Here is a 27,535-nt window from a genome sequence, read left to right as displayed (position 1 = left end):
TTGTCACTAGCCCAGTGAATTTATTTTACATTTCATACGTCATACAATACTTTTAAAATGTTTTTGATCAACGAAAATAAGGTAAAATAAAATTAAATAGAACTGCTTCAAAAATAGTATATTATTACGTAAAGGGAAAGAAATTGTACGATTATTCCTGAGGTGCAATTTATAATCAGAGAGCGAAATACGAAAGCTATAAAATACCAAAGGAAAAATAGCAATCCTTTCTAAAAAAATTGTATTTTTTGAAATTACACCATGGCGACAATAGAAATGTTTGTTGACGATGAGCCAATCAACGAATGGGAATGACTTAGTAACAATATTTGCTCCTGTCGTTATGCTCATTTTTCTTCATAGTCATAGTTTTGACAAAAGAAAAGTTGATTTTTACTCTCCGTTGTGCAAAAAAACTATTTTTTGAATACCATATGGTGCAAAAAGAAGACCACCTTAATAGGTGTAAAGATATATTGTTATACTTTTGCAAGTTTTGGACAAACTAAAAGTCATTTTGTTATTTGAGTTTTAACGACACTTTTATTTAGACTCACCAGATTTTTGAATTGCGGATTTCATTTGTGTTCCACATATTAAAATTATTTTTGCTCCAAAAACTTATTTAAACTGTTAGATAAATATCACATCAACTATGTAGACGCCTATCTTGCAAAATAAGAAAAATCTCGCATCTGAAAACTTTAGTTCGCTACGTTGCTTGCATCTCAATTGTGTGCCGTTGCCGGCAGCTGAGGCACTGCCCAACCTTTATTGTTTGATTTATTTTAATTAAACAGATAAAGTTTTAATTCTGTAATATTTGATGGAGAATAAAAATTTTGTAACGTTACGTCTGACACTGCCAAAATTCTAAAATGCAACTTGGATAACATTTACTTAACACTTGACGTGCCATGTATAAACTGTACATATACCTACGTACGTCTATGTAACTGATAAAAAGACACGCTTTTATGCATCCTTCGTAATGTACCGTTAGTGTTGATAGGAGTGTCATGTCGTCTGTAAAAACATTATATTAATCGAAAGCTAAAAGTGCAATGTTTACAGCTCCAAGGAGGATACGAGTATATCTAAACGATTTCTAAGTTTTGGAGTTGACCGTGGAAGTTCGGGAAAAGTTGAGAATTTAACGAGATGTCTAGCATTTAGGGCTTCTTCTCCCTGCGGTCCAGGACGAAGGAAGCGTAATCTCAATTCTAATAATTGTTATGAGAAGAGGAGAGTATTTACGTGTTTAGAATAAAAATATGATTTTGCTTGTAGGACTGACGATGACGGTGCTCTAAGACAATTGATTTTTCGCATACAATAAATATACCTATTGAAAGTGTTTGTTTTTATTTATTTTAAAAGAGAAGAATACTAAGTAAAATCACATCGCCTCGTAAACTCGTAATAGTAGAAGATTAATTTTTCTTTTATTGAATGTAGGTATATTAAACCTTCCTGCTTTCAATCATTTGTATTTACCACAACCTGGTCGATAAAGCCGTCAAAACATCCCTTTTGTCCTGTCTGTTCATTATTAGGCCTGTTGCAACGATTTTCCACCAGGATTAAAAACGTTGCTTTTCTGTTAAATGTGTTAAATAATTTCAGTTTTGAGTTAGTTAAAAATAGGTTGTAACATAAGTAAATTAATAAATACATTAATTTTAAGCACGTGCAGAACTCGCCAAATGCAAAAATTTTTATGTTCCATTTTTTCTAAAGCGCAATAGTTATCTATTAAATTAAAAAACGTTTATTTTGTACCTACTCACTGTTAAAGAGTGCTTTTATCTACTAATTTCATTAGATAAAATAGCCTTTTATCGTCTAGTGAAACAAAGTAATTTCTATCTACTGTTTATATTCAAGAAATTCTGGTAGATGAGTACAAAATAAAACGACATATTATACACGACGATAAAGATGTTTATCTACTCGTGAAAGAAGTCCACTCGTGACTTCGTCACTCGTATACTTAACCCTTTCACTTGTAGATAAACAATTTCTTTATGGTCTTGTATAATAAATAACTATTTCCTGCTAAATCTCGTACACACACGCCACTAAACAAAAACGCAGGCAAAATGAAGTTGATTTGTCTTTCGGTTGAAACAAATACATCATAATTAATATCTTGTTTTTTAAACAACGACATTGTAAAATTGAATACCAATTTTATTAGGAAAGGCAGCCGTTAAACTAGTTTAATGTTTATTAATAAATTATTATTTTAACAATAAAAATAAGTTTATAATTAAGTGTATCTGCAACCACAAAACACTCGAAGCATTATACAAACATATGTATTCCAAATGTCAAATAACTCACTAAATTATTTATTTTGATCTATTCCGTGATCTCAAAGTCGCTGCACAGGAGATGAAATTCACTACAAAGTCCACTCTCAAAAACACCCAAACAAATCACGATTCTGCTTCCTTGTTGTTTTACAAGGGACAATATGTCTCAAAAAATATCGATTTTTGCATTGCAAAAAATTGTTGCATTTGGCGAGTTCTGCGCGTGGTTTAATTAATGTATTTTTTATATTACACCTCGCATTTTGAATAAAATACATGTATATTATTTATAAAAACCTCAATGCAAAAACATAATTATTGAATATCACCAAAGATCAAGTCAAATCAAGTGATTTATGAGCTACTTGGAAATTTTAGCACAGTTTGCACTGTTTTAAGCTTATAGTTTATGTAAAATTTGAATATAAATTTGTTAATTTTTCATCACCAGGAGTAAAACTATTGTTTGTAAATGAAAATATAAAATTTCCATTTTTAAAACGATCAAGCTTTTTGTTTCAAAAAGCATTTTTTAAGGAGAATGTTTGTTGTATTTTCTGTAGTTGTTTTTTTTTCTCCTACTTGGCTTTTTGAGAATCATGAACTGATTAAACTAATTATTCCAGTGCCTGAAATCCTCTGTAATTCTTTGCGTGTCACCACACATGAACGTTATATCTTTAACCGTTTATAAATTCATATTTAAAAAAAAACTTCACGTTGTCTTAACAAAATTAAAGTACAATATGCAACAACTTTTCATTTTTTTTGCTAATTTAATTAATCTGTTATTTTATCCCTAAAAACCAATATAAACTTTCAATTGCAGTCTTTTCTGTGACTTTTAGTCAATCAAAACCAAATTGTAGTGGGAATTTGCTACTTACAAAATTATTCACAATCGCAACATTCAGATAGGACAAAGCTACTAAAATCATATATTACCAATAAATAAATAAATTTTGTTACCCATTTCCTAAATTAACCAATAATAATAATGAGTAGCTACTTAGTTTTTGGACAAATTTAATTAAGAAAAATTGTTACTAAAAATTTACAGAGGTAGAATAGGTGCATATGATGTGAAAAATATTTTCATAACCCACCACTTATGAACCGAAAATATCTTAGCTGGGATAGGACAGAAAATATTTTTGTATTTATTGTTTAAGCGTCTCTGAAACTATGTCAACATTTTTAATATCAAGAAGAGAAAATAAATTTTTACTTACCTATTTACGTTGCAACAAAAGCTTTTCCAGAGACAAATAAATCTTCCTTTAATCAGTTCAAGACCAAATTTTATTTACTTTAAGCTGGGGAAGATCAATACTAAATAGAATTGCCCATTCACAAACCGAAAAATTCAGGAACATTGGCTCATTGCACAACTAGTGTTCTTTTAAGTCATGCCCCGCAAGTTCTTTTTGTCCAAATAATATTTAAAAAGTGCCTTTTGATTCAATCGAATATTCTTCAGTAATTTCATTCCACATGATGGCATTCTCCACTTCCCACAAATTATAAAGTCGCATGTAACTTAATCAATCACAACCTTCAACAACTACAATATTATAATGTACTCCACAATTCACTAAACGACTTCATTAAGACACGTCTCGACATAACTGATTAACCTGTAATTGAATAATTTCAGTTCCAAACGCGGCTTAGACCTAGGTCTCAGTCGTGGCTTCTCTGGTTCTCAAGCAGCCAAACATCTGATGGGCCTAGCAGCAGCCAACTTCGCTGGGGGTCCAGGCAGAAGACGTCGAAGCGAAGAAGAAGCATAAATGGACAACAGAATAAATGTACTTCAATTTCCAAACAGTTCCTAATGTTAAATTTAACCTCTCTCTATCATTTCTGTCGTATAAAGTAGACAACCCCACGTAGAACATTTAGAAATAGTAATCGTATGGTACACGAAAAAATGTAATAAACCCTTTCCCACCCTCTGTACAACATTATTTCTGAAAATAAAGCACAGGACGCAGTAACAGCACCTTGACTTTTTAACTTGTAATTTATTGTTTGTTAGTTAAGAGATGTATTGTACAGGAATTATATTTCATTTAAATAAAGTTTAAAATATCACTTTGTTCTTTGCTCAGCGACTCTTTGAACAAAATTTCTACCACGAAATTGACAATATTCCTTTCAAAATAATTAGATTAAAAGTATTAGCTGAAATATCCTTGAGCCATCTCGCTTATAAAAACTAATAAATTGGTGTAAAATTACGTATTTATTGATTTTACAAATTTGATACAATATGCTAATATAGACTACTTCGTCCATTGTTAGTAAAACTAAACTCTTCCAACACACCCAAAAGTAGCTTTACTAAAAGGAAAATACTGGCAGGATATTATATTCATACGATTGACAGGTATTGACCGATGAGGCCCATCAATTTTTTGAAATCCAAACTTTTTCAACCAAAATTAAAACTCCGACACATAATATTTAGAATTGTCTGGCCACAAAGTTAGAACAGAGATCTCATAATACAGCACACGTCTTTTTCTATTAATAGTCATCGTCGTCGCGGCGCTTTTCTGTGTTGAAACACCTGTTGTCCTCATAACATAAATTTAAGGAATTTCGACAAAAAATTGAAAAATGCATAATATTGTTGTTTATAAACTTATTAAATGTTTAGATCTGACGACTTCTTTTATTAAACCACACTAAAATTTTACCCTGTATCTGTGTATTTCATACAAATATACAAAAAATAGTTCTGCGACAAAAAAACTTCACTACAACCTATTTTGCAACCCTGACCTTTTTTACTGAATTATATTGTTACTTTCAATGCCTTAGCACCACTCAACTGGAATTTTTAATAAATTCATAAAAAACGTAGCAGTTGAAATTTTGGTAATAAGTTTTATTACATGCAACAGTCGTAAATTTAAGAAATAACAGAATAAACAAAATGTGTTTTAGATAGGCATTTTTTGTCCTCATATCATTACGCAACATTATCAACTGTGAAAGTTAAATTAAATTTATTTTTCCCACTCAATAAACTCGTTATGCAAACGGTTCCTCCTTCCATATAAAAAACATTCTTTTCAACTAAAAAGATACAAGGCAGAATTTTCAAGAATCCAATTTGATCGAAAACACGATAACTAGTTAAATTGCTGTGGGTAAATAAAAAAATTAAATAAAAGACGTCATATAGGAGTCTTTGTTTTATTCCTTAATTTGTTCAAAACAACATTTTAAAACTGGTTTTTAAAGAACAGCGCGCTAAATGACAATATTTCATAGGTAGCATTAGTTATAGGACAAAAATCTATACAGGTAAACTCAACATGATACAACAAACATAAAAATACACATCCTCTGCAAAACATTTCAATTTTTGAATACATTAATAACGTACTTACTGATCGACTGCAACGTCCTGTATGAGGTTCGAGTAACGCCCACGTTTGATAACGAAGAAACAAATACAAACGATAAAAATGATGTGTTTTAGAATATTGTCCGGTGCGTCCATGTATGCTATCGCAAATGGAATACACCCTCGCTACACGAACCCCAAAAGTAAGGCCTATATCTACGATAAAATGTACACATGTGTTTCCAATTCCTATAAAGGCTATCTACTAAGACCGATCAGCGCTTTTTGGACACAACGGGATTTGTAAAGCACAATTACTTATCAATTATAATAATATTAATAACCATAAAGTGTATGTGTGTGTGAATCGATGGAGTGACAGTGTTGATGAAATACATACATTTACATACTCTAGAAGCACTTGCAGTCGGATTCTAACGATTACATGATGTACAATGGAAAGGAACAAGGATCGGTTTCGCAGCAAACTTTCTTTCCATTCACACTGTTTTCGCACGTCGAAACGAAGCCGCGAATTAAGACTTTTATGAAATATATTTACAACATTTGCAAAACGATCAGAGACGCGCTTTCGAAAATATCGAGTGGTACTTGATGGACGAACGAGCAACAGATGACACAAATTCCTTTAATCTCAAAAAATAAAACTATAGTCTGTAAAATGCCAGAAAATGAATGCAAACATTTCCATGATTTTTTTTAACAGATCCCTAAGCTAATCCGGTTATAAATGTCGCAATCATCAAATTATCAACTCTATTATCAAACCTTTAAAGTTGATGAAAATCCTTCATAGCCCGTTAATCAGCAACAACCCAATACATGGAAATAAATATTTTTACCGAAAACTAGTTATTTTTCCTACATTACAGATATTCGAAGGGTGTGTTATATGAGACTAAATATTAATTTTGTCAATCTTTTGCTCAATCCAGCCACTGTCATTTGTGTAGCTAACGCATATACCGATTCGACCCCTGCAAATGCCTTATCGGTAAAAGTAAAATTGACCTTGCATCACTTCTTGATGTCCCTAATCACAATGTAACTAAAATAGTCATTACTATGTAAGATACATGTCTGTTTTTATAAACAGAAGCTATTTTCAGAGTGACAAATGTCGCCTACCCGTTTTATAAAACGCTGCATTGTCTTAAGGTCGAATCGCTAGGTAAGGAAAAATGTCTATATCAGGAGATGCAGACACTATGAAGTATGGTCAAACATATTCTTAACACTGTACCTATTTATTATGTGTTCAACATCTCATTAAAGAAATAAAGCTATTTTCGCAAAGCACCAAAAAACACAGGTAGGTAACGTAAAAATAAACTACACTAAAAGTACATACAAATCTCTCAAAACATGGGCGACAATGAAACACGAAACTTCCTAATATCCATACGACCACTTCCAATATAAATAAAATAACAATCAATGTTACGCAATACTATATTATACAAACTAAAAATAATTCAATTCACAAAATATGGCAAACTGGTTTATCGACGTGGTCTTAGTTTCCAACGAGGTGCACATTTATAAAGAATTAGTGCGCTTTAATCAATGTAGCGTGAACCATAGCAGTTGTCGCCCTAATTCTCGAAAAATTCACACCCGGAATACCAGCGCCAATCACTTTGAAATGTTCAAAAAATAATTACTTGATACCATTAGGATATTTACAGGGTAAATTTGGTGTTTTTCTCCAACTAAATTATCACAATAAAAATTATTTTTCCTCATTCTACCACATGTTGCCCACAATTAATTAATGATCAAAATGGAAGAAAATACAGAAAAGAACCAACACTTCACTTAACACAAAAATAAATATTATTAAGATGGAGAGAATTCTGACGAAACTACACGTTTCAAGAACACTCACTGAATGTGTTCTGTGTCCTGAATCCCGGATTTTCCCCAAATCTCTTGCTGAAACGAGAACATTTTATTAGACTCTCATTTTCATCAAAATTAAATAAACATAATAAATAAATGGAAAGTTAATTTGATTCTTTTCTGCATGATTTTTAAATAGATCAAATTTGTTAAAATTCAACAAATTATAAGTAAATCGAAATACCAACTGAAAACAAAGTATAAATAAACCATGAAGTTAATAAGCGCTGCCTATTTCTGGTTTTACAGTTTATTCAATTGACAAATTTATTTTTTGATGACCTAACAAGAGTAAACCCACACAACCTGCTTTGCTTTTACCGAAAAAAAAAACACCAATCAAAACACAATTTTGCGAATGACCACCCTTTCATCAGAATGTTTTTGAAATAGACAAATTATTAAACTCTGTTTAATTTTAATTTTATTTAAATTGTCATGTTTAGAGATGATGAAATCTGTTTACTATTAAGTCGATCCCACTGCAACTGTTTCGCGAACTCGCCCAACATCTCCCCCTTTTTATTACGCAAAGATTTCTATTAATATTATTATAACGTAAATCCACTCTTTTTTAATTTAAAATTTGACAAAAACGAAGATGGTCTCATCACAGACAAATTTGGTACAAATGTTTAAAAATATCTAAAAAAAAATACCAACTGGATAAAGTAAGTCAAGGTCCCGAGATGTACATGCTAGAGCGATAAAAAGCTTTTTTAGCGTTATTTAAAAAATATAGTAAGTCATTATCATTGAAAATCTTTCAAAGGAAACTTTACTACATCTGAATCTAATTATTGACAACGTTTATCTCGTACCCTTAGGTCACTTTAAAAAATGGTAATTGCTTCAAATCATTTTATGGCACTAGGTAAAAAAATATACTCGACAGTTGTGAGTAACATTATTTGAAAAGAAAGTATGCACTGAGGATGCAAGAAATTGAAAAACTGTGCGTTCAACAAAATTTCTGATCAAAGTGGGCTATAACTTCAAAATTAAGTTGGGAACATTGAATAACGTAAAAATAATTGTGAAATTTGTATTATTAATTCTTCTAACTTATGATATCAAATTGTTTCAGGTGTTAGCGTTTGTATTTGGTAATACTTTTGACACTCCTACCTTATTTAGTGTCGCCAACTTAGTTTCAAAGTCACAAACCACTTTGATCAGAAATGTAATTGCTATATTCATTACAAAAACCAAAACAATCCCAGGGAATAAAAAAAACTTTTATTCTTTAAAATAAATGTGAAATGTGTGTATAAATAAATAACGGTTGTCCCAATTTTTAGTAAAAACTGAAAACGTCGAACATTAATAAATTTTGGCCTTGGACTCGTACCTTTACATGCAATTTACAATTATTTTTTGAACATCCTTACCATCTTGAAATAAGGTGTAATAGAAATAAAAAAACGTCAATCAGATTACGCATCAGGATTTTTGTGTATTTTATGTGAAATTTGCTGTAATTTTTGCTAGTGTTTTTTTTTTCATAAAATAAATGAACAAAAACTCTTTCACTATTTATATTGCATTTGTATGAATACATAATGTGATAACCATTATTAATAACAATAAATGTATAGTAACTACATAGTAGTGACTAGGAGACATATTTGGGTGCTTTATGAATAAAATAAAATTGTTTTTGTCAATTTACTAACAATAATTGAATCAGAGTACTATGGAAGTCGAAAGTTAATGTGTGACAGGCAATTGTCGCTAAAGGTCTTGATCTTACAATTAAAAAGATAGGTTTGTACCATAATGCGAATTCACAGCTTAGATTGGACACTCTGCACCCACGGATTTTAAAAAGAGAAATAGAAATAAACTGCCCACTATTTAATGTAAATAGTGCAACCTAACCCGGCTATTATACAATATTTACAATGATTAAAAATAAAACTAACCACAATAAAATTATAATACATTAAAATCTCCATCACATAATACTTGTATAGGATTCGATAAGTCCCCTGTGTTAAATTGAAAGAAACTAATGTGGTGCAGAGTCACCAACCTTACAAAACACAAGGCTGGAAGTCCGTCAATAGCCTGAGGAAATGGCAAGGCTACTTACACATAAAAAAATTCAGAACTCCGCGAATTCCTTGGCGCACTTCTCCGTCGAAGAGATACGCAACGCTTCCTCCTCGTAATCGTCGAAATTACTTGTATCTCCCGGTCCCTTGCACCTGGGTATGAAGGGAGCCTCAATCTTCTTCTGAAAAATCGCGATCCAATCAGTCGACGCAAACCACTTGTGCCCTTTGATGTCGTTAACGCCGGCTTTCAAATTCCCGTAACGCTTAGTAAGGTCCACTTGGAGTAGGTTACGAAGCAGATCCTTGAGGTCGGAACCGAAATGTGAAGGAAAACGTACTTTCCCCGAGACAATTTTCTCGTAAATCTGGATGGGTTGATCGGCGAAAAAGGGAGGATATCCAGCCGCCATTTCATACACCAACACACCGAGCGCCCACCAGTCCACCGCCTTGTTGTAGCCCTTGCTGAGGATGATCTCGGGGGCGAGATACTCCGGCGTGCCGCACAGGGTCCAAGTGCGGCCCTTGACGCGCTTCGCGAAGCCGAAATCAGTGACCTTGAGGTAGCCCTGCGAGTCGATTAGAAGATTCTCCGGTTTCAGATCTCTGTAAATCAGATCTAGGTAGTGCAAGTATTCGAATGCAAGCACAATTTGGGCAGCGTAAAATCTCGAATGTGGCTCGGAGAAGCGTCCGACTTTCCTGAGATGCGAAAACATCTCACCTCCGGGCACATACTCCAGCACCATGTACAGGTTAGAATTGTCTTTGAAGTGAAACCGCAGACTGACGAGAAATGGAAAACTGATGGCCTGCAGAATGCGTTTCTCGTTGAGGGTGTGCTCCACCTGTTTCAGTTTGACCACTTTCTGTTTGTCGAGGATTTTCATGGCGTAATACTCCTTCGTGGGTTTATGCTGTACGATCATGACGCGCCCGAAAGAGCCCGTGCCGAGGGTCTTGATGCGCTCGAAATCGTCCAGACAGGCGGTGTTTGTTGGGTTTTTCTTCCATTTCTCCTCGAAATCCTCCTTCGCCTGGTCGAGGAATTCCTTCACACTCTCGGCAGAGTCGACCTTTTTGTTTGCCGTTGCGGCATTGTTGCCCATGGTTTGGACTTTTAAACCTTCCAGGGCTTCGAGTTGATTTCTACACCCCGCCTGAAGCACCAAGGATGATCTCGGATGCAAGAGCGGATGTCGCGATTTGTCCTGTGTCAACACAATTCGTACACACGCATTCTGTTTGGAGTTTCTTTATCTCTACGATATTAAAGACGCACTATTGAGTCACAGCCGCTGATTAGACAGATAAAGGTGCAACACAAAAAGTAAATACACTGTGATAATTCGTCGAAAAACCACTGATCAAACGATAAAATGGCTACCAAGTGCCCAGATTTTCACTTCATTTGGGGATTGAAGCTCAGCCACTCGGTCGCAAGTCAATTACATGATTTTGGGGCTCGCCAACAGAGGACTCCACCTCATGGATGGTAATACCTTCAAGCGGACAACGCTCTAAACAGTTATCACACTCCGGGAGATTTGAATTCACTGAGACTTCAAATAATTCAAACATTATGTTCTATTAAACGTAAAAATAAGTGCTTCGAGTGTCTAAAAAACGTTTTTCTACAATTTTATATATTACAATGGCCCTTGACACAGTCCTTGGTAAATTTTCATGAAAAAAGAGGTTAAAACCTTTCAAATCTTGAACTACAAAACGTCAAATATGACATATTTGACAACGACACTGCCCACTTGAAAATTAATTTATTAATATACAGAGTGAGAACTTTAGTACTCAGACAAATTGTAAACGCAGTGCAACGCCGTTTATTACATTTGTGTACCTAAATAAAGCCTAAAAGCCCATACGTGTTTGACAACCTTGTTTTGAAAATTATCAATTTATTTTTTACGCATAAGTGTATAACTGGTTGCATATAAAAAAGTTTGTTAATTAAATTTTTATTAGATTGGTACAGAAAGCAAATAAATAATAAAAACTAATAAGGATTAAACAACAGTATATTATTAGCAATTCAATTCTCCAGTGGTGCATTTACTAAATATTTTTTTGACTTGACTTCTGCCATAGTTTTGGAATAAGAAAATTTGATTTCTATCCCCGTCGTGCAAAAACATGTATTATTATTATTATTGCAGCCTTAAATTCAAGTGAGAAGTCTAGTGCGCGTTTGCTTACGCAAGTACATTTGGCTGTTGTGATTAATGACTGATCGTTGAAGTATCGGTAACTTTAAACCAATCAAAACGCGCAAAACATAGCGCGCAAATTCGTTTTATTAGATTTTATTGATTATATGTAGAACTAAGTTTACAAACATCAAATTCATTGCTAATTAAAATATGATTCTTATTAAATGATCGTAAGTGTCGCAAGTTGCTAGTCTGTCAAAAGTTATGTTACAAAACTGACGTCAAAATTGAAAAGTAATTTGGCAGTCAGTCCTGAGTGGCTTGAAATCGGGCCAAAAAAGTTCATTACGCCTAACAAAAATGTATTATCATTTGATCACCAATTTCACGTTTTTTGTACATGCCTTTAAAAAACACTCTGTATGTAGCTTGCTTCCTCCTTCCTGCCTGTCTATTTCCCTCTTTTTTTATTGCTTGAACCTACATTGAGGTACAAAAGAACAAAAGTGCATTAACCTGAGTCAAACCTATGAGGTATTGTTCTTGATCTTTATATCAGCGGAGGTGGCGATTAACTGGAAATGAAAGAAAAAAATTAATTATTGTAAATAGAGGGCGGTTAACTCAAGAGATAGGGAAGGATGCAAAAGCTTTGCACAAAAAAAGAAACCCCTCTCCAACTGCTGATCATCTCTGTTCTATAGATACTAATCGTTTAATAAATCGGTAAGGTATCGTATGGCAAAGCACGATCATTTTCTAAACGCTACTTTCGATCAATATTGTGCAAGTTCTATATTTAAATAAAATTATAACGGCAATAAAATAAATTTAGTTATAACGGCCAAAAAATTTCCACGCCGATCGTAACCGATTATAGCCGAATCTGTTTACCTCGAAGCAATCGACCAATGGCAAGGCTCGTTGGCAAGGTTTCCTTTCTCTATTTCTGTCTCACATTTTCTCTATCGTTTCGCTTGCTTGTATACGTTGGTGTGCACGCTCTTAGTTTTTGCTATTTTTTTTTGAAAAACATCGTCCCACACGACAAAAATATGGCAGATAAGACAACTCAACAAAAGTAAGTTCATGTTTTATAGAAATGTTGCTTTTGTTCATTGAAAAACATCGATTTTCACCGGTCTTTGTTTTTGGCGGCATCTCGGCAAAATGGCGGTTTGGAGGTGTTAGAAAAGCCGGTAATTCCGGCGCGACCGGTTCGATAACATTTCATTCATGCTTGTTTCGACAGTATTTCAGTATTTTTTCCCATTTTTGCTACCCCAATTCGTGAAATAACGGCATTTGTTCTTCACTTCCGGGAAGCTTGACGCCACTTTCTGCAACCGTTTTCACCACTTATCAGTTATCAGCGTACTCATGCAATCAACCCTGTAAGGATCCGTTTTATACGAAATCGGCTGTTTTCAGTTACAGTGAGTTTTCTCGAGTGCTTAGGAAATGTAAATAAACAAGTGCCGGCTGAAATAATTAACTATACAGAGTGGTCCCTCTATCGTTTGTTTGCGCTACTTGATCAAGGACGCCACTTGTTAAATTAGAAATTTGGATTCATGAAATTTTTTATGTCGTTAATTCAAGTTTTTTGACCGCGCATCGCAACGAAACCGTGTAGTGATTCGCTTTTTTAAACGTCATGACCGGAAACGTGAAGTTTCTCATTCTCACAGTCGTTTGTTTGACTTTTGACTCAGCAGCGTCACTAAAGAAGTAGGCCATCAAAAACAAAAGCGTTCTTCATACAGAGAAACTTGGTTCAAAGTAATTTCAGGATTGCTAAAATGATCTTAATACTATTTAAAGAATGAAAAATTTTTTTGTTTAGTTTCCTTAAAAATAATTTGTTTATATTTATTAATTTGTTTATTTATATTTAAAAAAAATTGTCTGTGGTGGTAATTTCAAAAATCGATCTGTTGCGAACTGGCGCTAAATTTAAATGTGAAATTAAGTTGACATTGCACACTCTGAGTGAAATCATTTTAAACACCTCAATTTTTGTACAAAAAGTATCATTAAACGGTTTCAAAAGGTGTGTGACAATTCTATAATCGACAAAATTGTAATTTTTGGTAAAAATCTAAGGGTTCATGAAAACACCGAGACATTCAAGAATGAAAAGTGTGTATATATAATAGAAGATTCTTGAAGCAAGTTTAAATTCTAGTGCATGTAGCTAACTTTACATCAAATTGACCTTTTGGTTGTGATCGTTATTGACGGCTCAAATGCATGTTTTCTATTTAAGAACGGGTTTTCACTAATTCATGACTGAAAGTATCGCATTTGAAATGGTTCGATATATTGATTTGAAACGCTGAGTACTTATTACAGAAGTGCATGTAAATGTCCGGATGTGAGAATAAGTAAAAATGATCGATTTATCTACTTTATTGATAACTCCTACCCCCTTTTAAGCACAATGAATCTTTCCAGCTATCACAAATAATGCTTTTGTGTGAACTAGTCTTGACAAATTTGTCAAATTACCTGTTGATGTTTCTGCATGGAATTTGTTGACTTTCATTACAAGTGATTACAATCACACGGTAAAATTTTAAAACCTACAAAGACAGATCAAATTCATACAAATGCATCATCCTACAGTGTCGTAAGATTGAATGACATACCTAAATTTGGTAAACAGTTTGTAATATACTTCAGTTTCCCAAAAAAAAAAAATAAATAAATAAATAAATAAAATGAAGGAAAATTTTTGGTATTTTAAAGATGTCCAATATTGAATTCTTGCCTTGTGTCTAGCCTTGAAAGCGTAACTGCATGTTTGTGGTTCATTAGCACTTTTAGCTAGAATTGTGTAAATTTTTATAAAAAACATTTCCTTGACAAATTCGTGGTAGAAATTAATTAATAAGATAGAATAAATTTTAGAATCAATGGAATGTGTTGTATTAATGTTGAAGTTTTAAAGTGTTTAGAGGTGAACGACCCAATTTCGCTGTATTAATTTTCACAAGCTGAGAAAATTTTTCTTTATAATTTTGTGCGAAGAGGTCATTGCGTGCGTTTGAAATTTACCGATATGGTTCGTTAAGCGAATCGTGAATCGGTTTTTAAACAATTGTTCAAACCACGATAAATCTAATTCTAGTCACCGTGAAATCTTATATTGTCATTACTTTGCAGAGAAGTCCAATCCACCGTCGAAGAAGTTGACAAATCCAAAACCGAGGAACCAACTACTGAAGAGGATTCCAAATCGGAAAATGGAAAAGTTGCTGAAAACGGAGAGGAAGCGGAAAAAGAAAATGGGATAGAAGAAGCTGAGGAGAAAACTATTGCTGCCGCTGACGATACAGGTAAAGTCAACATTGTGTCATTTGAGATATGTATTATAAAATTATAATTTTAGATAAAGTGTGCTCAGTGAAGAGGAAATCAACAGGTGGAGATGCTACCAGCGAAACTCCAGCCGAAGGTGCAACTCCCGAGAAAAAAGCCAAGTTGGCTGAAACCACCGAAGCGGAATCGAATGGCGAAGCCGAAGTGGCAGCCTAAATAACACAGAAAATATTTTTAGTATTAAGTTATGTTTTATTTCCGTACTTGTGTAATGCTAGGGTTTGCAAATTGGTGTACACTAGTCGCCCTAACATTATACATATTTAGTATTTGTATTACATGACACCACGATTTTTTAGAAAATTGCATTTATTTTTAGTTTCATTTTGGCATCGTTACTAACACATTCCCACTAATATGGAAAGTTCGATGTTACGATGTTCTAATGTTGTGGGTGCCAATTTAAGGTGCATTTGTGTACTTAAACATTCATTTTTTACATAATCAACGTTAGTTTTCAGTCTAAATAATAATTACTATTGTCCTGTGTTGTGAATTTAATGTAAGATATTATGGCACATGTTGAGTGTGTTAGAAGATTTAAGAATTTTGTTATTGTAAAATGTGGTGAATCTCTAGGAGCCAGCTCTGCCATTACCTCACTAACACTGGTTTCTAAAAGAATATGTGTTCATATCAAACATAGCTTATTTTGTACTGCTTTCATTTTTGTATTCGTCTCAAACATAGATTACACACGTTGTAAATTCGGCAACTAACAGTATTCTATAAAGGGTTCTCCAAACATTGGAGTTTTGCTGCTATGGTACAAACTGATTGTATTTAATTAGTGGTATGGTAATAAAGAGTTAGTTTCCGGTAATATGTTTTCTTTTTTGTCAGAATATGATAACCCACCAATTACTGACAGTTTTAAAATTGTTCAACTGCAAGAAAGTCAGCATCATTCTATTGACCAGATTTGGGAATTTTTATGTCGTAGTATTGGTACTTGTCGATATAACCAACTATTTTGCTCGAATAAACAACAGTTTGATATCTTCTTATTAATCTTTTTGTTATCGCGGGAGTTCTTATAAATACAAATAGCCGGCAGAGTTAAAGTTCAGTTGGTTCATTCCGATCTCTTTCTCACCACAATGCTGAGGTCAAGTGTGATATTTTTGATAGTTTGTGTACTTGTTGCAAATGCTTTTGTCAGGTAGGTCACATTGTTGTAATTTAACACTTCTGAAGAGTTACTGTTTACACAGAGTGCCTTTATATAAGGTGAAGTCCGCTAGACGCAGTTTACAAGAAGTGGGCACACATGTACAACAAGTCCGTATGAGATATGGGGGCCCAACTCCTGAACCTCTCTCCAACTATCTAGATGTAATTTTGTTACATATGTGTGTGTTTTTATTAATTTATATTCATTACAGGCCCAATATTACGGTCCGATTTCAATTGGGAACCCCCCGCAGAATTTCAAGGTTGTTTTTGACACCGGATCATCCAATTTATGGGTGCCTTCCAAGAAATGTCATTATACAAACATAGCTTGCTGTAAGTGTTTGCAATTATTAAGTTCGCTTGATAATGATAGGTCACAAAATGATAAATATTTATTTAACATTGCGAGAATTCCATTAAGACTTGTTTTCTAGTGCTACACAATAAGTATGATTCTTCACAATCAAAAACCTACAAGAAAAACGGGACTGATTTTGCAATTCAGTATGGATCAGGGAGTTTGAGTGGGTTTTTATCAACCGATGTTGTTACAGTAAGTAAATGATTCATTCTATATGAATTTTATGCAGGTACCTCTATTATACTCATATGAGTGATAACTTGATAAGTAGTGATAAGTGTTTCATTTTTAAATAAATTGTATATTTTAGTGGATTACAGGCTTCAATGATTTTTAAACAAAACTTTCATATTTTTTCTACATCTGTGAAAGTAACAAATTTACTTTGTCACTTTTCAGTAGTTTTTCTGCTGTGAAAGCAAGTAAAACAACGATATTGTTACGCTCCATGATTGGGAAAATTTTTAACTAAGATGAGTTAATTTTAACAATATTTCATTATCGCTTATGTTTGTTGACAACAGACTGATTACAAACAATAAATGAAGCAACACTTTTTATGGTACATGTGATGCTAACGTTAACTTCTTGAATTGTGCACAGTACAAGACATTTCTAAGAGAATTGTCCAATTATTTATTTCAAAATTGTATACAACAGAGTGATTTCATCGGATATTTGATTGAAACAAACTTTACATTTTTGGTCATTTTATTTCTTCGAGAAAAACTGGAATTTTTATAATGAAACCCTCATTTTCACATATTTACTACTTAGTCATTCACTGAAAGTTGGTACAAAAACAACTATCCATCATTAATATATGAAAAGATTACTTAAAGTAAAATATAAAAACTTGAGAAAATAATGTGAATTGAAGAATTTGACAAAATAAGTTTGTATAGCTCCAGACTTTGTAACTTTCAATATTTTTCTTAAAATTTGCATATACAGACTGAATTATAAAAAACGCCCTACGCCATAATTTCAGTACTTTTAAAGACGTCATAATACTTCTTTGATCAAAACTGAACAGTTTTTTTGTTATCAGTCGTTTGATTGTCTTAGATAAAATGAATAAAACTGTTCTATTCTTTAATTTAATTTTTAAATTGCCTAAAAGCAAAGGTTAGTAATAAATAACACAGGTCTGCGAAATATAACTTTCATTTTCCCCTTCAAATAATTTTTGTTCTTTATAGTTATTTAGGTATATGAAGTTAAAATACAGCGATAACATACAAAATGAACAGTGTTAGTTTTAAACATGACTTACAAAACGAGGTAAATCAAGAACACGTATGTTTTTCTATTTGCTTCAAAACTCCTGTTCAATCTTTTTTTCTTGTAGTTACGATTCGGTCATCACTTTTTAACATCCAGCAATAGATTGAGAAATATTTTGGTGTTGTTTTCGTATTACATAACTCACATATGTAACAGAAGTTATTTGAAGAAATAACACATTTTAGAGAAGCCATTTATAATGCTTTTTTATTTTAATCACATAAAAATCACAAAAATATCTAATCGATACACGTATCTCTAAATATATTGATAATCATGATAAATTAGTGCGAGTTGGTGAATATTTGGATGTCAACAGTACTATTAAAACATACTGTTACAAATAAATTAGAAGTTAATTCTAGTAATACTAGAAAAATTGAAAAAAAAACGTTTTTTTCAGAAAATTTACGTGATGGATGTTTTTAAATATTTTTATAGCTAAATACTGAATACTTACCGAAATTACTACTCAGTTTTTTTAGAGGAAAACCATCGCAGGCCTGTGTAATAGTCAGAGCCAGATTCATAATAGAATTTAGAAGAGCATTAAATTAAATATTAACTTTAAAGTCCCTTTAATTCTGCTATGAAACTGGCCTTTAGTCAGTTTGTTGATAGACAATTTAATTAGGAATCTAAAAATAATAAAATATACAAGATCTTCCCTTTAAAAAACTGTAATTGATGTTAATTCCGGTGAATCCGAGGACAGCATTGTTTGAGCATCTATCTCAGACCTACAAACTGTGCAACTTTGTTCTAAGTAGTTTTGTCATATTTTTAAAAATAATGAAGTTATCAAAATTTCATGTCGATTTTTTATATTTAATTTTCTTTCAGGTTGGTGGTTTGAATGTACAGCAGCAAACATTTGCAGAAGCCATGAGCGAACCAGGTTTGGCATTTGTTGCCGCTAAATTTGACGGAATTTTAGGAATGGCTTACAACCGCATCTCAGTTGATGGTGTCACTCCAGTTTTCTATAATATGATGCAACAAAATTTAGTCGCCCAACCCGTCTTCTCATTCTACCTTAATAGGTCAGTTTTAATTCATTAATTATTATAAAATTATGGTAATTTATTAATTTTTAGAGATCCAAGTGCTCCACAAGGTGGCGAAATCATTTTGGGAGGATCTGATCCTGCTCACTATAAAGGAGACTTTACTTATTTACCTATTGATAGACAAGCTTATTGGCAATTCAAGATGGACAGCTTGAGTGTTGGCAAAAACACGTTCTGCGCAAATGGTTGCGAGGCGATTGCCGATACCGGCACTAGTTTAATTGCTGGACCTGTGAGCGAAGTTCAAGGAATCAACAAAGCCATTGGCGCTACGCCCATTGTCGGAGGGGAATACATGGTGGACTGCAATTTGATTCCCAACCTACCACTGATCGACTTCAAGTTAGGAGGCAAAAATTTCACGCTAGAGGGAAAAGACTATGTGCTTAGAGTGAGTAATGTGTAAATGTTGGAGAAGTGGATTTTCGAATGGTTTTATAGGTGGCACAAATGGGCAAAACTATTTGCTTATCTGGTTTTATGGGGATTGATATTCCCCCACCAAATGGACCCCTATGGATTTTGGGCGATGTATTCATCGGGAAGTTTTATACAGAGTTTGATTTAGGAAATAACAGAGTTGGTTTTGCTGTCGCTGCTTAAATAGTTTTCTGTTTATATAATTCCAAAGATTTTTTTGTAGATTTCTACCATTTTAAGTTGTAAAGCTTGTAGATACCTTTAATAAAGTTTTGTTGCAGTTTTCCTTAATATACAGATGTATATTTGCCTAAAAATTTCGATACATTGAAAAAGTCCACAAAATTTATTCAGCAGATTCACATAAATAAAACTTATTTTTAGTCTACTTTTTAAAAAATAATCTTAGAAGATTCACTAAATTAAAATTATATGTACACGATTAGTTGATTACAACTAAGCTTTCTGGGGATTGACAGAACTACTACTGGAGGTCACCTTTTTGCTATGTCTCACTTTTTTCACGTACGCTTCAATAAGATTCTTGATTTTAGTCGGATTAATTTCACCAGACTTATTGTGACATATCTGAAATAAGAACAAATCAATCGTACCCTTCTTGCTAAAAATTATCCTTATCTACCTTAGGAACAGCTCTTCTTAAAATATCCTTGTATTCCTCTTTGTTTATATGTTTTTTATTGTAATGTGGCTTTAACACCAATTTAACCTCCTCTACGACTCGCTCCTGACGGTTCAATTTCTTCAAAAACTGTAAAAGAAAAACATTACGATTAAATCCCCCGTTGAAAAACAATCATCAAACCTTGTCCTTTACTTGCATCTCAACGGCAGAATTCGGTAGCTCGTCTAGAATCTTCAAATTGTCTTCATCTATTTTAACTCCTACTTGTTTAGTACCTGCGGCAACTACCAGAGGTCAAACAGTCGTGTTAAGTTCGCAACTTACCTTTATTACCAACAGGAACAGCAGGTGGCGGCTTTTTATTAAACTTATTCGTCGGTTTGTCCTGTTTCGGCTTAGCTTTGTTAAACGGTGATGATCCAAAAAGAGCATCGAACGCATTCTGAACCTTTGAAGGTGACTTGACGTTCTTATTGGTGCTCGCTTTTGACGTTATTTTAGGAGCCGTCTCAACGGGCGGCTCAAACAAATCCTCGTAATCGCTGGAACCAGGCGAATACGGCGAATCAAAACCTAAATTCGTATCGGCAATATCGCTTCCGTTCTGATTGCGACTACTCGATTTCCTTGCAGCTTTGGAAGGCATTGGCTTGATAGGAGTCGCTTTGATCGCAGGCTTCGTCGGAGAGATTTTCACTGGACTCGATTTGACGGTATTTGGCAAAACGATCCTTTGTGGAATAGACGATGCAACGTGGACCGGTGTTAAAAGGGTTGTATTGAGGATGTTAATTCTCGGAAGCGCTAAACTAGTATTAACCGGCGTTGACGTCATTAAAGAAGTAGGTACCGATGATGAGAATGGAATGGTTTGAGCGACTGGTTTCGTCGTCGTCGTCTGTGTTACAGTGACGGAACGTTCTGGGGATTTACTTAAACTGGACTCAGGAGTGACTTGAATGCTACTCTGCGAGTCCGCAGGTTGGACGTCTGCCAAAGGTGGCGTATGTGACTTTAGAGCGTCCGGAGTTTGACTAATCGAATTGCTTGTTTTTTCCACTTCTGTACTAATTGTAATACTGTCGTCTCTGTTATCGTCGATATTTAGCACATTGCTGGACTGAGTTGCCTGAGGCTCAGGTGTTGGTGATCGAGATTTAGTCGGTTCGAAGGGATCGTAAGCGTCTGGTGAGCTCGGTGGTGAATTGGGCGGTTCAGGAGGAGTATTCGGACCTTTATGTAATCCGTCCACGTTCTCTTGGGTGTCGTCACCTGGAGGCTCAATATCGTCGGGCTCATGCAAAGGATTCGATATTGCACGCATTTGAGTTTGTTTTGATGTCAACGTGAATTTAACTTGAGGTTCAGGTGGTGTCTTGGGACCTGTCGTGTAATTATTCACGCATCTCTCTGGACTTGTCCCTTGTTGAGAAGAATCGCAGATTGCTTTCTGTAAATTCCTCGCTTCTTCGTTGTCACTGTCGCTTAACACAATGATGTCTTTAGGTGACGGAGTCAATTCTTTGAAAGGCGACCTTTCCAAATCTATTATAGCCACTGGTTTCACTCCGGTTAAATCGCGATTTTTCTTCTTCTTTTTCGTTTTATCCTTTTTAACTTTTTTAGTGACTTCTTCAACTTCTCGTTTTTTCTTCGTAGATACATCCCTTGTTTCATTATCTTTGTTAAAACTCACACTAACTAGGATATTATCGCCAGATGCAAAAACTTCTTTAGATGGTGGCGGAGTGTGTTCGTTACGTTTTCTCTTTTTAGCTCTGTCATTTTCTTTAGATTTCTTCTCGGATTTTCTTTTTTTATCTTTCTTCTTTTTATTGGCATCGTTTGTTAAAATGACAGTTAAATTATGTGGTTTTACTGTATTATCCATAATTCTTGGAGGTGTCCATGATGGAGTTAAATGTCGCGGTTCTGGAGTTCTCGATCGTGACAAAGAAGGTGTCCAATCTCTTGAATGTCTTCTAGACCACTCTTTAGTCCGTTTCGGTGTCGGAGATCTGGAACGATGTCTACTGCGACTCCTGTGCTTTTTGGTTTTACCCTTCGACCTATCACGTGATTTCCTCCTTCTTTCTCTACTCAGTGAACGCCTTCTTTTCTTCGTTTTAGATCGCGAACGTCTTCGATCCGTAGATCTTGATTTAGATCGAGATAGCGAACGACGATTTTTCGAACGTTTTCTCTTTTTTCTGTTTCTTTCTCTCGACGTAGATCTTGCTTTGGAAAGAGATCTGCGCGGTTTTGGTGAAGGAGATGGCGACTTTGTTCTTCTGGGAGGCGTTCTCGTTACTGAACCAGAAGGACTTCTTCTTATGTCCCGTCCAAATTTGTCTTTAGTGATCAATCGTCGCGGCTTTTCAGCTATCAATGCTCTAACGTCATAACGTTCGATTTCTTTACGTTTCTCCTTCTTTTTATCTCTCTTAAAGTCTTTGTCTTTTTTATCCCTCGATTTGCTCCTTTCTCGATCTTTATCTCGATAATTACGCTCTTTGTTACTTTTACTCAATTTTTTAAATGTCGATTCTGTTTTAGTATTTTGATTTTCATTTTCTTTATTTCCAGATTTATCACTTTCGTCCTTCTTTTTTATCGATTTCTTTCCACTTTCTTCTTTAACTTTTTTACCCTCTTCTTTTTTAACCTTTGATTTGTCAACTATTTCTCCTTCTTCATAATCCTCAGGTCGCGTGAAGTCTAATTCTGATTCTTTTGCATTTATTTCAAGAGCATCTCCGTCTGACGCCGTTTTTAGATCGTGAGATTCATCAAAGTCATTTCGATCCTCATCTGATATCATTTCAGTGTCTAGACCTTCGATACCTTCCTTGAAAGTATGGGGGCGCTCATCGAGACACGGTGTGTAACTTCTTTCTTCCTCGCTGATGTCTTCAGTCATATTGCGTATGTCTGTGATTCCAAACGAATTTCCCTTTTTTACAATTGTTTCATCTTCTGAATCACTGTATAATCCTGTACTCATAGAAGGCTTTTGTTCCACTCTTTGACTAATAACTGCTTCGGCTTTTATGGGTTCCAAAGGTTTAGGAGCCGGTGATGAACTAACCTCACCAACTTGATCATTTTCTCTATTGTCTTCAGATTTCATTTTGTCGTCGTCAGATTTTACTTCATCTTCAGTTACGCTCATACTTATGTCTGTATTTTTCGCCATGGTTATACTCTCTTTGGAATAAATACTGAAATTTGGACAGCCATCTTCTGAATCTTCATCGTCATCACCACACTTCTCTTCGTATTTTTTATCATCGAAAAGTAAATTCGATGACTGAATTGCTTGAGACTGAATTTCGGAAGATGAAGACACATCTTGCGCAAATGGACTTATTTCCAAATTCGAATCAACCGTCGAGGTAACTGTTGTTTCTTCTTTAACATTTTCTTCAGGCTCAGGGTTCGGTTTATCGGTGTCAATAACCATATCAGGTTCACTGTCATTATTCTCATCGTCGGTTCCAGTATTAGAAGTTGCTGGAAGTGGTGAAGGTGCTTTAAAATCACCTTCATCTGCTTTACTAGTACTGACGGTTTCTATGTCACTATAAATATCGATTTCGGATTCGCTAGCAGGTGTACCGCTTCTGGGAGTGTTGTCTTCTGACGCGTCTTCTTGTTTCTTTTTTGCTACGCTATTGTCCTCCACAGTGACATCATAAATGGTATTGAGATTGCTCTGTGTGTAATCTTGTGGATTATCGAATTGTTCTTGGATGTTTCCAGTCGAACTAGCGGGAACATTGCTATTTTCGACGGTGGATGTCGGTGCCGTGTTGTTCTGATCTGGACTTGAACTTCTGTGACCACTGGAAGTTGGTACATTGTCATTTCGAGCATCTTCCGAATAAGACGCTGGTCGCCGACTTACTAATTGATTGTAATTATTTAAGTCTTTCAATACTCTGTCTTTCGAATTGTCCATTGTAAATTTTCCGTCTTTACCAAGAGAAAATTTTGTATGTTTCGAATGAAATTTAGACTGAACATCTAAAATGCTCCCCAAGACATCAGTACTGCTCGAAACTGAATTAGGAACAGTTATACTTTTAATTAGCGTTCTTCTGCGACTTATTCCTCGTCTAATAACTACTCCAAAACCATCATCTTCATCTTCAGACACCACCAAGTCCAACTCATCGCGATTTCCAAAAATGCTTAAAGTTGGTATTCCTGCATTGTAACGCTGTGATTGTAGATTGCTCACTTGTGGTTGGACTCTCATTTCGGGAATATTCTGGGGGACGTTCCTAGGGGCACAGATCCCCAACTGCTTAGCTAACCTTTTTTTAACGGTTTTAGGGGTGGGAATTGGTCGCACTCGTCGTTTCTTCGTTCGTCGTTTTTTCGTTCGACGTTTCTTCACAGCAATTGTTTCCCCAGTCGCACTGTCCACTTTATAAACGACCTTATAAGACTTCTTCTTCTTCCTCCTTTTCTTCTTCTTCTTCACTCGTCGAACTGGGCGCGATGTACTGGAAACTGCCTGAGCGAGTTCAGGAGGGTCTACCAGTGCTTCAGTGTTGTTTCGGTTATTTGCTATTCGTTGTCGAACCCTTTCACTTTGGCGAGTCCGAGGTACTAATCTGTTAATTAAAAATGACGGTTTTCTTCTTTTCGACTGACAGACACAAAACTCCAACTTTCAGAAAAATTCAAATGGTTTGCAAAGTTTATTTTGAAATAAGAAAAAAAAACATTATTACAAAAAATCAGTGACCTCGTTCGACTTCGATACATGTTTAATCAAGAATTTCTTCAAAACTCCGCGCAATTTCAAGCATCAATGATAATTCTAATAAATCAGTGATTAAAAGCGCGTTTAAGAACCTGGAAACAGAAAGGTTGTAATTGCATACATTGAGAAAAAAGCAACTCGTACAGGGTGAACAAGAAACATTTACCCAAAAGGCAGTGACTTGTTTTCGTAAGTGAAGAAACAAAAAAAAGTCCAAACTATACATCAGAGAGGATTGTCACATTGTCAGTCTTTTAGCTTTTACTTCATTCATTAAACTTAATTGCAATGGTTTTTGTATGTGTGTGCACTTTGTATGCTGCATTAAAATATTGAGAAATATTATTATTTCAACAATAATGTTACTTCTGTCTAGAGAACATTTTATTGCAATATTAGCAAATATTTCCGTTCCACTCTGTATAATATATACTTTTGATGCAGAATGTTCATAAATGCCTGTGTTCACTCTGGAATTTAAACGTAATGTATCGCCTGATAAATTCGTCATCTTTGTTTCAGTTATTTCGTTTTTTCATTATCAACGTTATTTAATTTGTAGTTAATATTCACTTATAAATTTTAGATAAATAGAACAATATTGTCACTTTTTCAAATTGTAAATGAAAATCGAAACAAACTGCTCATGTAATTACCAACGCAGAGAAAATTAAAATATTTTCTCATTTTGTTCAATTCAGTGAATTTTTGAGTGTAAACCACCGTTTTAAATTTGTCATTTTCCGGAATTTTTACAATTTTTGATACATTTTTTTTAAGGTGCAAATTCATCAAAACAAGGTTTCATTTTTACAACGTACAACTAGGAATAGTGTTTTTATTACTTACTAATTGTCTCTCTTTTATTACCTGCAGAAATTGTCTATAACCTAAAGCCAGAAGTTTACAATTTTAAAGTTTGAACCAAAGTCTCCAAATTATGTTTTTAGTTGGCTACTCTGACTCTGCAAGTGCTATGTAAACTATTAAAAACTTAACACCATGATCAGGCTTTTTTTAAATCCTTGTGTAGTATCGTCGTTGATTCTAGAACACCTGCTACGTGCACTTTTACGTGGACTGTTTTTTTATTTTTACCTCCTGTAAGCTAATTTCTTGCTCTACAGGATGTTTATACGCAATTTGTTTTTGCACATAAAAGATTTTTCACAATCAACGACGATATAGTTTCCAAGTTAATACTACTGTTCAAAACGTTTAAGGATTTTGGCAATTGGAAACAAATAAATTGTAAAAAAGCCTGAATATTTATTACACATACTACTTTGCCAAAACTTCATATGAAAACAGTTAAGACCACACACACACAAAAAGTTGATAAATAAATTACGAAAGTCACCTCGATGATGTTGTCCTGCGGCTGCTTCTAGGCCTCCCTAAATCATTGGCATCATCTAGAAGCAACTGAAGTTCATACAATTCAATTTCTGGGTCAACCAAATCCTCAGGAGTACAATCGTTACAAAACCATGATCCTATTGGAATATCTGCAAGAGGGGGATTTAGACATTCCAAGTGGAACCCCAAATCGCATCCATCACACAAAAGCATTCTATCCTCTCTATCGCTTGAACCGCAGATTTCACAAAAAGTGGGATCTTCAAGAATATCAACCTCATTCTGAGGATTTGGTGGTTGAACTTGAACTTCGCGATAAATACTGCCATTTAAATTCCGTCTAACTAATATCATGTGATATTCCTGTCTGTCTACAGGACAAGTATTCATGTTTTTGGACCATTCCTGAATACAATCAACGCAAAACATGTGGTCGCATGATTCAGGTGTGCCAATTTCCTGATTAGTGAAGGAGATAAGACAAATTGGACACTTTTCAGATTGGCCGTCACTGGAGTCCGAATCAACTCCTGTGTCCTGTACTTTGGCAGTGGGTGCTTCTGGAGTTTCCACATCAGACACGTCTGTCTCCCATTGGCTGCTAGAACTTCCTTCAAAGCCATGGTCTGAATCCTCAGAACTCGTTGAATCGCTAACAACCCTGACTGGCCTTTTAGGACGCTGGATTATCACTGATCCTGAACTGTCTGATTCAGGGTCACTTGTTACTCTCTGAAAACAACTTTTTTCAGAAAACATTAATTTATTGCAGCATTTACATACAGGAATGACTTTTCTTTTAGGGCGGACCTCGATTGAACTTTCGCTGTCGGAATCTGATGTGTCTTCTACATATCTTCGTCTGATGCCTTTTCTTGAAGTTGTCACTATTGAACTACTTGCAGAACTACTTGGACTGCTATGACTGTCATTTAAACAACAAATATTCCTTTTCCGTTTATTTCGAGGTTCGAAATCACTATCATCACTCATTTTTTAAATCCAAGTTACAATAATTCATAATAAGATAATAGTTATGTAGCGACCGATGGTTTATAGTTTGATTTACTTACAGATTTTCCGGAAATAAACTTATTTATTGATTTACTTAGACGAAAATCAGTTTAAACAGTTTTTACTCATAACAAACAAGATTTCTAATGACAGTTTTCTACTGAAAATGCAAAAATTCGTAGCATCATCGTAGCCATTAACGACGTAGCACCTA

General features: G+C 34.5%; 5 protein-coding genes across 9 annotated transcripts in view; 3 read left to right on the top strand and 2 right to left on the bottom strand.

Annotated features, from left to right (window-relative positions):
• Positions 1-4,415, top strand: part of LOC123006942 (diuretic hormone class 2) — a 34,113-nt gene extending 29,698 nt beyond the window's left edge. For 2 of the 4 annotated variants that reach the window (XM_044401893.1, XM_044401892.1), the window contains exon 4: positions 3,976-4,415. In XM_044401893.1, the coding sequence (XP_044257828.1) occupies positions 3,976-4,111 (136 nt within the window). In that variant the 3' untranslated portion in view covers positions 4,112-4,415. Of the gene's footprint in view, positions 1-1,074; positions 1,293-3,975 lie in introns of those variants that run through there. The other 2 variants (XM_044401891.1, XM_044401890.1) reach the window with 1 other exon arrangement.
• Positions 4,416-5,511: 1,096 nt separating this feature from the next.
• On the bottom strand, positions 5,512-11,146 carry LOC123006941 (cAMP-dependent protein kinase catalytic subunit 1). The gene is made up of 2 exons (XM_044401889.1): positions 9,698-11,146; positions 5,512-7,635 (listed from the first exon to the last, which is right to left on the bottom strand). The coding sequence occupies exon 1, from the start codon at positions 10,769-10,771 to the stop codon at positions 9,710-9,712; it is 1,062 nt and encodes a 353-aa protein (XP_044257824.1). The 5' UTR covers positions 10,772-11,146; the 3' UTR covers positions 5,512-7,635; positions 9,698-9,709.
• Positions 11,147-12,764: 1,618 nt separating this feature from the next.
• Positions 12,765-16,037, top strand: LOC123007156. The gene is made up of 3 exons (XM_044402256.1): positions 12,765-12,911; positions 14,999-15,171; positions 15,225-16,037. Exons 1-3 carry the CDS (start codon positions 12,886-12,888, stop codon positions 15,368-15,370), a joined length of 345 nt encoding a protein of 114 aa, XP_044258191.1. The 5' UTR covers positions 12,765-12,885; the 3' UTR covers positions 15,371-16,037.
• Positions 16,038-16,177: 140 nt separating this feature from the next.
• On the top strand, positions 16,178-19,821 carry LOC123007154 (lysosomal aspartic protease-like). Its single transcript, XM_044402254.1, has 7 exons — positions 16,178-16,376; positions 16,429-16,549; positions 16,600-16,723; positions 16,825-16,943; positions 18,882-19,081; positions 19,136-19,499; positions 19,550-19,821. Exons 1-7 carry the CDS (start codon positions 16,315-16,317, stop codon positions 19,709-19,711), a joined length of 1,152 nt encoding a protein of 383 aa, XP_044258189.1. The 5' UTR covers positions 16,178-16,314; the 3' UTR covers positions 19,712-19,821.
• On the bottom strand, positions 19,787-27,532 carry LOC123007151 (PHD and RING finger domain-containing protein 1). Of its 2 annotated transcripts, none has more exons than XM_044402247.1 (6): positions 27,091-27,532; positions 26,309-27,039; positions 20,499-24,796; positions 20,355-20,458; positions 20,172-20,300; positions 19,787-20,116 (listed from the first exon to the last, which is right to left on the bottom strand). In XM_044402247.1, exons 1-6 carry the CDS (start codon positions 27,298-27,300, stop codon positions 19,985-19,987), a joined length of 5,604 nt encoding a protein of 1,867 aa, XP_044258182.1. In that variant the 5' UTR covers positions 27,301-27,532; the 3' UTR covers positions 19,787-19,984. The 2 variants fall into 2 exon arrangements, with proteins under 2 accessions (XP_044258182.1, XP_044258183.1); XM_044402248.1 differs by having other exon boundaries at positions 20,355-20,449.
• Between the last annotated feature and the right edge of the window lie 3 nt (positions 27,533-27,535).

Source organism: Tribolium madens, unplaced genomic scaffold, assembly GCF_015345945.1.
Source record: "Tribolium madens isolate multiple individuals breed KSU strain unplaced genomic scaffold, Tmad_KSU_1.1 Scaffold_3;HRSCAF=73;Tcas5.2_LG2, whole genome shotgun sequence".
NCBI classification, from domain to species: domain Eukaryota; kingdom Metazoa; phylum Arthropoda; class Insecta; order Coleoptera; family Tenebrionidae; genus Tribolium; species Tribolium madens.
This window is presented reverse-complemented; position numbering and strand designations above follow the sequence as displayed.